Genomic DNA, 12,108 nt, shown 5'->3' with positions numbered 1-12,108 from the left:
GTGCCCATGGTGGGGGGGGGTCTGGGGAAGGGGGACAGGTGCACTGGTGCCCATGGTGGGGGGGGTGTCTCCACGACATGGACTAAACCCCCCCACTGCACTGCCCATTGGCTGCACTCGCCAGGTTGTTATTGTTATATTACAATATTATTGTTATGTAAAATATTACAAGTGAGTGAGTACCTTTAATTCGTTCTGATATAGCATATATATATATATACATATATATATATATATATATATATATATATATATATATATATATATATACTGTATATATACAAATATATATATTGAGGGGGCCCAAATTCTTTTTTTTGCACTGGGGCCCACGAGCTCCTAGTAACGCCACTGGCCGCCACGCCACGTTCTCCCCCTGTGTCTGTGTGGGTTTCCTCCGGGGGCTCCGGTTTCCTCCCACAGTCCAAAGACGTACAAATGAGGTGAATTGGAGATACAAAATTGTCCATGACTGTGTTTGACTTTAAAAACTTGAACTGATGAATCTTGTGTAACCAGTTCTGTCATGAGTGTAAAAAAGTGTGTAAAACATGACATTAAAATCCTAATAAATAAATAAATACATTGTTAGTATAAAGAATGCTTAGTGCACTGCTTTGTCACTAGTGTTAAAGATATACTGTAGTGTGACATCAGTGTTTGACACATAAGGAAAATTTATTTTATCTTAAAATAACTAACAAGTAAACACAAATATTAATAGCCAATTATAGCCATTCAAAGTCTTCTTTCTGAATCCACTGTGTATATATACACTGACAGGCAAAAGCATTAAGACCAACCTCCTAACATGCTAACAAAACAGCTCTGACCCACAGAGACATGGACTCCACAAGACTTCTGAAGGAGTCCTTGTATCTGGTACAAGTCCATTACCAGCAGGCCCTTCAATTTCAGCACTGTATGGTATGACTTTGCAGCCCCATACTTAGAAGGGTTTAATACACTGTGTTGCAACACATTGACCCAATTCCCAAGTTTTACACTTATCTGCAAATTGAGCCACTGTAGCCTTTTTTTGTTTGTTCGTACAGATGCCGTAGCCTTCATGCCATCTGGCATCAATGAGTCTTGGCCTCTTACCAACCTGTCACTGGTGGCCCTTATTAAAGTCACTCGGGTCTTTATGCCTGATCATATCTGCTGTATTCAAACCAGCTTTTAAACGACTGACCATGACATGCACATCTGTTAGGAAACAGTCATTATCATGCACGTTTTGAAGTTTGGAAGTGTACAGACAGTGAAGAGTGGAAACAGCAGGGGTCGCGCCTCACTCAAATATCACACAGGGTTCTTCATACCTCAGATAACCTTTCTTACCTTACCTAACATCACCTTTTCTTTTGTTTGTGCTGTGTTTTCCCAGTAATTCATATTGCATTTATAAACACACAATAATCTAAAGTCATTTGTGTTATTCGATGTCTAAAAATAGAAACAATTAGATCTGTTTTTATGAGAAACAATGCAAAAACGATCCTTAATAAATCTTTGGTATTTATTTGATGAATAATCGTAATTTCTGTGACAACGTTTTTAATTGTGTGAAGTGCAATTTAGTTCAATTATAGTATTGATCTAGAAATACATAATAATAATAAATTAGATAAAAATGCCAATTAACAGAATAAGACCATGTTTGCTGAAGGCTGTTGATTTTATGCACTGTCTGCATGGCTTAAAATGTAGACTTTAGATTTGGTTTCTAATGACAAAGCAAAACACTAGAGGAAAAACAATGGCCTAAAAAAGGTCGCACTAGTCCTTACAGTCACTGTGTTTCATACAATTCCAAAAAAACAACAATAATTTTCTTCAGGAAAAATAGTGTCTATCTATCTGTCTGTCTGTCTGTCTGTCTGTCTGTCTGTCTGTCTGTCTGTCCATCCACTATCTATCTATCTATCTATCTATCTATCTATCTATCTATCTATCTATCTATCTATCTAATTCGTCCACTATCTATCTATCTGTCTGTCTGTCTGTCTGTCTGTCTGTCTGTCTGTCTGTCTGTCTGTCTACTTACTATCTATCTATCTATCTATCTATCTATCTATCTATCTATCTATCCATCCATCCATCCATCCATCCATCCATAATTATACAATTTGTGCTGGTTAATCAATGTGAGTCAGCACTGAATACACACAAAAAAATACAATAACCAGCAATGTATACATTTATGTAAACAGAATCAGACTTTATTGGCGTTTGTTTTTAAATTATACGGTCGAAATTAAACAATCGGCTTGATATGCAGGTCGGTGTTTTGGTTTGAGAGCACTGGTACATTTCCCGTGATGACACAGAACATGTTCGTTTATCGGGTAAAATACAGGAAAGCTGATGTTAATGCTATTAGCTTAGCAAAGAATACTAATACTAATATACTGTGGCGCCGGCGAGCAGAAAGGCGAGCGTCGGGACCTCGAGTGAGCTGCCCTTGGCAGATCTCTCAGTGGTTTAGGACGTACACTCATTCATGCACACATACATCCATATAACAGACAAACATATAAGCTACCTATCCAGCTCTCACCGCAGCCACCCAGTCTCCCACACTGGGATACACGCTGACGGTAAGCCTGGATACCACGGCTCCTCCCACTGACGCTACAATACTATATTAAAATATATTATTAATTTTAAAAGAATATCTCCTCGCAGACGCTTTTCGTTTGGCCCCAATGACAAAACAAGTAAAACGGAATTGGTACACGATATAATGAAGTTGTATTTTGAAGAAACCGTTTTGTTTATATACAGTTTAATTGTATTGCTAATGTTTTCGCGGCATGACTTTAGTAATTAATAATGCCAACAATAACATTGCTGATTTATTTTAAAACCTAATTTGCACCTGTTATCCGTTTTCTAGTTTATATATAAAGCGTTTTAGTTTTATTGACACACATTTCATGAATATATCTGCATTTTATTTGTGCAAATGAATCCATAACATTCGTGCTGCTCGTTTTCTTTGTTTGCATTGTTATAATATACTCAGTCAACCCGTAACAGCTCATTATCGTCTCTGATTGGTCGCGCCTCCAAACCGCTTTGGAACGGTGCGCTGTGATTGGATGGAGATTGTTACTGGGTGCTATGGGGAGACTTAGCTTGGCCTGTATTGTGAAACTGTATTGCTTCGTATAACATGATTCAGTGTTTGATCAGTATTATTCATTGTTTTCATATTTGCTTTATTTAGCTGCCTCAATATTTTTAAATTAATATGTTTTGCAAGGTATGAAGAGTTGATTGTGTCAAACACTTTTCCTGTAATTTATTCTTTAATTAATGTTGAAATACACTTGTAGGAACATGTTCACTATTGTTTAAAACAATTTTGACAAAACAGTTTAAAACAGTTTTGACAAAATCTGAGTTTTACACAGTCATGATTTTAAAAGGGTTGTGTACAAGAAAAACCATCTTCTGTATTGCTTTAGACAATGTGATAAACTTTAGTCAAGCTTTAAGCTCCTCCACAATCTGTGGCTTTTTCATTGAAGCCCTTGGCAATGTAAATTCTTCTTTACTGTTCCAGCAGCTTCTTGTCAATTAACTCCTGTTTTGTTTTTCCATCACGACCCTAATAAACCTAATAAACAATTTAACTTTTTTTTATTTCAGTAGTTACCGGATTACACTTATTATCTGGACAAATGCCCCCTCAGCATAAAATGACACTACAAAGTTAAACAGCAATTTTCTTTCCACAACCAAATTAATAATAAAACAAAAGTTTTGGATTTATGTTTTAATGTTTTTAAAGTATGTTTTAATCATTTTTTCACAGATAATAAATGACTGAAATCCCATAACTGACACTGGCTCCCTACTATACATGTACATACTTAGTAGAAACTGCACATCATCTGTTTGAGGAGTGTTTTATTCCTGAAAGTTTTACTACCCATCTAATCATGTTGATTCTCCATCTCCAGTTATTTTTATTAAGAATGCAAATTTTTTTTTTTCTGATTCTAAACGTACTGTGACCCCGACCAAAATAAAGCAGTTACTAAAGATATAAAACAGAGTATTAGATAAACATGATGGTTTATTTATATGTTCATATTAAATATTACATAAAGCAAGATAGGTAGTATCACAGGTAAGAATACTGTTCACTTTACAGAAACTTAACATTTATTCCTACACTGTCAATAAATGCATGTTTAAATACATATTACATTAATATAGATAGTTACATTTATGTACAAATATACAACATCATATAATAAAGAAACATGTACAAGACAAAGACTTTGGCAAATGGAGTGCATACATGTGACATAACTTATACAAAAAGTAAACAATAAGTTTTTTTTTTTTTTAAATGACCATGGTAGGAAGAAAATCCAGTGCAAGTTTGGTTTGTTTTGTTCATGAATATGTAGCAGCCTTGGTTTTAATTTTTGTCCCTGGAAAGTGGAAAATTGTCCTGAGGTGAGTGAATGGTTGGCCAGAGGTTCGGCCTAGTTTGAGGCAGGTACGAGTACACTGAGGGAGACTGAGGGAGACTGTGTTGATGGACCCTGTGAGGAAGCCATTTTGTTGAGGTCAGAAACGTCAGTGGCCCATGCTGCAGACCGCTTGGCAGTCATGTGACGGCGTGCATGCTTGGTCAAGTGGTCGCTTCGCATGAAACGCCGGTCACACACAGGACACACAAACTTCTTCTCGCCTGTGTGAGTGCGGCGATGTCTGGAGAGTTCATCAGAGCGTGCAAATCTTTTCTCGCAACCTTCCCAGTGACAACTGAATGGTTTTTCACCTGAGGAATAGAAACACATCAGAAGTCATTATGTACTACAGTTGTTTTCCTGTTAAGGAATGCATATAACATCACAACTGATTTATTTGTTTCTATTTAACTATTTAAACTTGTAAATAAGTCCAACAGGGTCTAGAAATTTGTCAAAGTCTGTATGTGGGCTGCTGTCGCGGTTAAAGTACCATTACATGTTAAAATACAGCCAATGTTCTGATCTGATTATGGGCCTAGACTGCATGATACATCAAGAACACTAATGTTTATAGCGTTTTTACATAGAACAACTGTGTACGCTACCCACTGGAAATTGGGAACAGCACATTGACTACCATGTTGAATAAAGGTGCATTTTGACAGCAAAGTGGATCCACAATAACGACTTAAAACTGTCTGTATGGGCTCATAATCCTTTCAGCTGAGAAAACTTTATGACAAAGGATACTACCAGTTTCTCTAAGAACTTTATTTATGCTTTAATGATGCCCGATTTGGTGGGAACTTTGGACAAAGCAGTTAGTTTGGTCCACAATAAAAATGATAATGGTGTAGTAAGTGGTACATAATCAATTATTTAAATGCACACTTCTAATCAAATGAGTAATGCCTATACTGAGCCATGTCATGTTTAAAAACTGTATGGAATAAATACCAACCTGTATGTGTTCTTAGATGCGCTTTGAGGTGAGAACTCTTAAAGTAGGTTTTTTTGCATCCTGGGAAGCTGCAGACGTAGTTGCGCCTGCGTGAGAAGTCAGCATGTGTAGTGGCCCCACTGTGGCCTGAGGGCATGTAGACTGGTGCAGGAGCCAATGGGAGGAGCTTAGTGTTGCCAACTGTGACAACATTTTGTTGACACGGTGGGGCTGAAGACACCGAAGACTGAGGAACTACAAGCATCACCGTACCTTGGGCCACAGAAGGGCTCATAAGAAGTGGCCGTGAGAAAGTAGTGGACTGAGGAAGAATGGGCTTTGGCCCAGCCATCTGCATTTGAACGTGGGTCTGAACAATAGCAGAGATTATTCCGGTCTGCCCGTTTACTGGAAATACCTGGCACAGAACAGGAGGGCTGGCTACAGGAGACTGAGGCAAAGAGACAGAGGCTTGGGTAGGAGCTGTAGTGGTGAGAGGGTGAACAGTGCTCTCTATTTCTGCAGTAGGTGGACTACTACAGTTCTGTGTTTCAGTTAGCATGGTGATCTGGGTTTCAGAGTCTAATATAATTTCAGACTGATGGACAGGACTCTCAGACATTCCTGGTCTCACATGTGCTGTGCCAAGGGATGGAATGTGGTGATCTACAGATGTGTCTGCTGTATGTCTTATAACACTGGTGGCCCTACTTTGTGCAGGAAGCTCAGAGGGAAGTGGTGGAACAGAGGTTATTGGGAACGTGTTGGTGTCAGCCTGCAGGCTGCAGGAGGTTTCTGCCCCTCTGGTCAATATGGGGCACATGGGTTTGAGGCTTGTGTTTGCCACAGGAGATGTTGTGCTCACGACGGTGGGTGTTGTAGAGGTCTCAGCAAAGCTGGGGCTGTGCGGCGGGGTCATACACTGGTGTAAAAAAAGGGAAAGATAAATTAGTGGGTAAAATGGACTTTAAAAGTTATTAAAAATGGTAATTTAAAGACTTTTTGAAATGTTTCACTCCTATTGTAAGCAGCAGATCCAGAGACTTTGAGACCACAGAAAAATGCACAAAAAAAAAGCATCTTTCATGGACTAATTATTTTAACGTTGATTTTAAATCAAAATACTTCAGGCTGGAGGATGTTCAGGTCAGTTCTATATATACAGTAATATCTAGAACTAACTATCTATATAAGCACAAAGGTTACTGTAAGAATGACAAGATCAGATTAGTATTGGTATTTGTTGATACCTAGAGATATGAAATTGCTTTTGAGTACCCAAATGTTTGTAGTCCATAACAATATTCTTATTTTATTTTTCATCATTAAACATAATTAAAGTCTTTTCTATTTATACAAGGTTAAAATAGGCAGCAGGTAGTAATAAAACAATAAAAGCACATAATTCTTTCACTAAAACTCACTAGTGAAGAGAGGGAGACTAGGTCTTTGGGAGACTCCAGAGTTTCCGGATGCAGGCTGACCGAGTCGCAGGAGTCGGAGGTGGGCGTAAGCGGACGAGCCTTGCGTGACCTTTGCACCCAGGAGCTCATGTACACCAGCACTTCCGCTGCCTCCAGGTCATGATACTCCAGAGTGGAGGATCTGAGCTTCTCATTGTTCAGGCTGTTCATCTCCATAGTCACCTCAGAAATGCACGCAAGCTTGCTCTGCAGCACAAAACAAAAGAAAAGCATGTTTATGATTAAAACAATCATGATAAAAACTCTCTGCACTGAGAGGGCCAGTACCCAGCAATTAAACACAATTATTGTAGGAGGATAAACAGAACCTTAAGGGTGAATGTAAATTCTGTTAGAAATTTAGCACATTTTTAAATCAAAATTTACACACAATTGAAGCTATCTGAAATCTAATGAGGGAAACAGATTTACCTTTGTTACAGTACATAACAATGATGTTACAAAAAACAATAACAACTAAAAATACTCATCTCAGGCACATGTCCAAAGTACTTTAAAAACAAGAAGTGACCAAACAGGAACTAACCGACCATCTAGTTTTAGTTTACTTTAGTTAATGATGACAGTAAAATGACTGCACCATAAGTATAATCTTATTTGCACCTATTAAAATCATGAAAAACACTTATTCAACCAATTGTTGAAAGATGTATAAAAAGGAAATTTCACCAAGAATGTTGTAAACAGTCAGATCAGAATATACACACACACTGGTATGTGTGATGGTAAATTAATCTTAATTGTTTTTACAGGTTGAGAAATAAAATGCATACAAATTTAAATGATTTTGGGCCCCAACCGAGTATTATTAGGTCCTGTTTGTGCTTAGGTCTTGTTGTGAACAGATACCTATTACAATAAAACATTTTATCCTGAATTGGTAGGTTTTACAGTTTTAGTTCTTTTAAACCAAATCTTCAAATACACAATGCTAGTTATAAAGGTGGTACCTTCATAATTAGTACCTGCTTTACGTTCATTGTTCATATGCCTGTAGAGTACCATTTTTTATCTGACAGTTATGTTAATATACCATAACAATGATATCATATTTTCTTACTGCATGGTCCTTCCCTGCAGCTCTCAATCCGGTCACCATCATGCAGCACTGTAACCATTTACTGTACTTATGCCTTTGTTAAGTGTCAATGACTGTTTGGATGTTCAGTATTATATCATTATATGACTCCATCACGTCATACCATACAGACTCAGAAGCATCATCACATTTAAACACACAGTACAGCATTCCCAGGTGTCAACTTGTACCTATTTTAACTAATCCTTTATCTGGATCTACTGACACAATGCCACTTTGATGAGGGATGCTGAGCTGCCTAAAATCACTAACAGGAATAGATAAACAAAGACAAAGACAGCCTAAACAGACAAAGAACCAAAAAGAGAGTATAGAGCCCGGGAGCTTCAGCATCTCTACACCACAGGCCTGCTGGAAACCTCCCATCACCCAAAAATAGATTGAAGAGTGATTGCTTCCAACCAAAACTCTGTTAAGTAAGAGTAGACACCCACATAAGGAAGTACTAAATTCTCCTCTGACACAGCTTACACAAAGAAAGGGCAAAGTAAAACACTTCAGGGCTGCAGACTGAGGTTTGTACGCACTTTGGTTCTAATGATGATGCTTTATTGTCATAAATGCTTTCAATGAATATGGTACACAGGGTTTAAAGGATAAAATGCATAAACAAAACAACCAACCAACCATATACCATGATTGCACACACAAGCATTATGAAAATTTAAACAGTACAACTCATGTATCCAGTTCCAAGCACAGCAAAAAGGCAAAACAAACGTAAATACACATCCAAGAATATGCAAAACACAGTCAATAAATAGACATGCGCACTGTCAAATCACCTGTATGTACTGACAATGATTACAAAGGATGCAACTTTGTTATATAAAGATGCTCAACTTGTCATTAATGGATCACTGTGTAAAACATGCAAGTGACCAAAATACATAAAAAATTACAAAATCTTGCATAAAGTTTTATAATGGGCACAAAAGGCATGTAAAACGTGGTGTAAATAATTAACTTATTTTGATAATGTAGCAGTAAATAAATGAAGTCAAGCAACAGTTCTTCAATCCAAGATTACAACACAATCACAGTTTATGAAAATGATGTTAATTTGTTGCTTAAGGTTATAAAGCTCGACAGGTGTTTAAATATCCAGCATATACTATATCAAAGCCCAAATGCAAATAGAATATGAGCATAAATATGTGCTTGTATGTATGTATATATATATATTTGCATTTGGGGTGGCACTGGGGCTCAGTGGGTAGCACTCTCGCCTCACAACAAAATGGGTTCGATTCCCAGTGACCACAATACATTACATGGAGTTTGCATGTTCTCCCAGTGTCTGTGTGGGTTTCCTACGGAAGCTCCGGTTTCCACCCACAATCCAAACATATTTAAGTGAGGTGAACTGGAGATACAAAATTGTCCATAACTGTGTTTGACATTAAACTTGTGAACTTATGAATCTTGTGTAATGAGTTACTACCTGTTCTGTCATGAATGTAACCAAAGTGTGTAAAACATGACGTTAAGACCCTAATAAATAAATAAAATATATAGTAAATATTTACGAATTCAGGTAAAATTTGTTTTTTTGTTTCCACATTGACATAAAAAGCATATATACACATACATAAAAGCACATATTTATGCTTGTATTTTATTTTGTATTATGTGAATGTGTGTGTTTACTGACATCAGTGTAACATCACACAAAAACATGAATGATTACGCAGAGTGTAACTTTATTACCGACTGCGTAAATGAAACGCAGTAGTAAAAACATTCATTAACTCACCTGGCCTGATGCAAAGGTCGGCATGCGAAGCACAAACTTCCAAAACAGCGCAGTAAGAAATCAGAAAGCAACGCAAGCTCCGAGCACACTCCGAGCACACTCCGCACTCATCAGTAGAGCCACTTTATTACAGCAACCTCAGCTGAGTGCACCAGAAACTGAGCAGAAAAAAAAACAGAAACAAAATTCAGAGCCGTCTGGCGGGTGGTAACATGTAACCAATCAAAAACAAAGGTGTAGCAGAGACCGACCAATCAGCTACGAGGCAGCGCGTGATCAGGACGTGCTCTGGACCTGATTGGACCAGGGAGGGTGCGTGGCTGTTGGGGGGCGTGGCGCAGGAGTCAGCGGTGTCAGTGTAAACCCGGTGAACCCAGCGCTCGAGAACTGGGGGAAAGGTCGGAAACGCGAGCGCGCGCTGCAGCGTACCGTACCATGCACGCGCCTGGCGCGCTCACAGACCGGTATGCACCCTGCACCAGACACAACAAAACAGCACAATAACAATAGATATAATTTACATTTAATATCACAAAGCAGGATTGTTTAATCAACAGGCTATTTAATAGGACATTTAATTTATAAAGCAAAACTGTATTACATAACGTTTCAACCAACAATTATTTTAAAAGTATTAATTATTAAGCAGTCGGTAGCACTGTCGCCTCACAGCAAGCAGGTCAGGGGTTTGATCCCAAGGTAGGGCGGTTTGGGTCCTTTCCATGGGGAGTTTGCATGTTCTCCCCGTGTCTGCGTGGGTTTCCCCCGGGGACTCCGGATTTATCCGAAATGTCACTTATGCCTATTTGGTTTCCTATTTATGTTGTGATAGTATTAAATGTTATTTTAACCTTAAATAAATATTGTTTGAAAGTTTAGTGTCAAATATCCGATGAAATGGCATTTGTGGGCGGCACGGTGGCTCGGTGGGTAGCACTGTCGCCTCACAGCAAGCAGGTCAGGGGTTCGATCCCCAGGTAGAGCGGTTTGGGTCCTTTCCATGTGGAGTTTGCATGTTCTCCCCGTGTCTGCATGGGTTTCCCCCAGTAGCTCCGGTGTGCAAGTGAGGTGAATTAGAGATACAAAATTGTCTATGACTGTGTTTGACGGTGAACTTCTAAACTGATGAATCTTGTGTAATGAGTAACTACTGTTTCTGTCATGGATGTAACCAAAGTGTGTAAAACACGACCTTCAAATCCTAATAAATAAATACATTTTATGAAGCATGAGGCCATATGGCAAACAAATTAGCAGATAAACAATTACCACCTGAAAAAAACCTTTTATCATTTATTTCTCTTAAGTAACCTCTTCATTCTGGGCATTAAGGAAACCAGGAAACCAGGAGGAAACCTACACACAGGACACAGGAAATAACAGGCAAAACTCCTCACAGGACGTCAACAAAGTTAATCTTTGAACCACAATCGCCAGGATCCAGTTGATCCAAAGGATCCAAATAATTTTATTTAAAGCAATTTACAATTAGGACCATATACAGTCCAAGCAATTGAGGGTTTATGGTCATGCTTAAGGGCCTAGCAGTGCCAACCCAACAGTAGTGAGGCTTAAACCAGGGACCTTCTAATTACTAGTTCAGTAGCTACAACTACCTTAATGAACAGTCTAACTATGTATTTCATTCTGGATGTATTAAATAACATTAAAATAAAAATGCAAAAGATTAACTGACAGTACTCCTATATAAGAATATTAATTTATTTCTCTTAAGTAACCTCTTCATTCTGGGCATTAAGGAAACCAGGAGACCAGGAGGAAACCAATACACAGGACACAGGAAATAACAGGCAAAACTCCTCACAGGAAGTAAACAAAGTTAATCTTTGAACCACAATCACCAGGATCCAGTTGCTGTTCGACACACAACATGCTTTGCAAACGTTTTACATTTATGAAATTTAGCAATGATTTTATTCAAAGCAACTTTCAATTATGACCATATACAGTCCAAGCAATTGAGGGTTAAGGGCTATGCTTAGGGGTCCAACAGTGCCAACCTGACAGTGATGGAGCTTGAACCAGGGACCTTCTGATTACTAGTTCAGTAGCTTAACTATTGAGCTACCACTACCTTAATGCACGGTCAAACTATGTATTTCATTCTGAATGTATAAAAAAAACTTTAAAATAAAAATGCAAATAATGAACTGACAGCACTCCTATATGAGAATATTAATTCCCCACTTATAATGACTTCAAAGTAACCAACCTAATCTAACCTTCCCACCTGTTGGTTTTGCTGTAACTGGTTTTTATTAATTTATTATTTTTTCACCAACCCCAGAAACACCAGGCTGGGCGAAAAC

At 38.2% G+C, this 12,108-nt stretch overlaps 1 protein-coding gene across 1 annotated transcript; it reads right to left on the bottom strand.

Annotated features, from left to right (window-relative positions):
* Positions 1-3,811: 3,811 nt before the first annotated feature.
* On the bottom strand, positions 3,812-9,917 carry klf11a (Kruppel like factor 11a). Its single transcript, XM_063002324.1, has 4 exons — positions 9,779-9,917; positions 6,864-7,109; positions 5,461-6,361; positions 3,812-4,807 (listed from the first exon to the last, which is right to left on the bottom strand). The coding sequence occupies exons 1-4, from the start codon at positions 9,800-9,802 to the stop codon at positions 4,509-4,511; spliced, it is 1,470 nt and encodes a 489-aa protein (XP_062858394.1). The 5' UTR covers positions 9,803-9,917; the 3' UTR covers positions 3,812-4,508.
* Positions 9,918-12,108: the final 2,191 nt, after the last annotated feature.

Source organism: Trichomycterus rosablanca, chromosome 9, assembly GCF_030014385.1.
Source record: "Trichomycterus rosablanca isolate fTriRos1 chromosome 9, fTriRos1.hap1, whole genome shotgun sequence".
In the NCBI taxonomy this organism is placed as follows: domain Eukaryota; kingdom Metazoa; phylum Chordata; class Actinopteri; order Siluriformes; family Trichomycteridae; genus Trichomycterus; species Trichomycterus rosablanca.
Note: the sequence above shows the minus strand (reverse complement) of the source record. Positions and strands in the feature narration are given on the sequence as shown.

Bases quoted from the DNA above. Each gene is read 5' to 3' on its own strand.
- klf11a (XM_063002324.1), bottom strand. From the start codon at position 9,802: ATGCCGACCTTTGCATCAGGCCAG. The intron at 7,110-9,778 runs GTGAGTTAATGA...TTTGTGCTGCAG, and splicing joins CGACCTTTGCATCAGGCCAG to AGCAAGCTTGCGTGCATTTC. The intron at 6,362-6,863 runs GTGAGTTTTAGT...TTTTTACACCAG, and splicing joins TAGTCTCCCTCTCTTCACTA to TGTATGACCCCGCCGCACAG.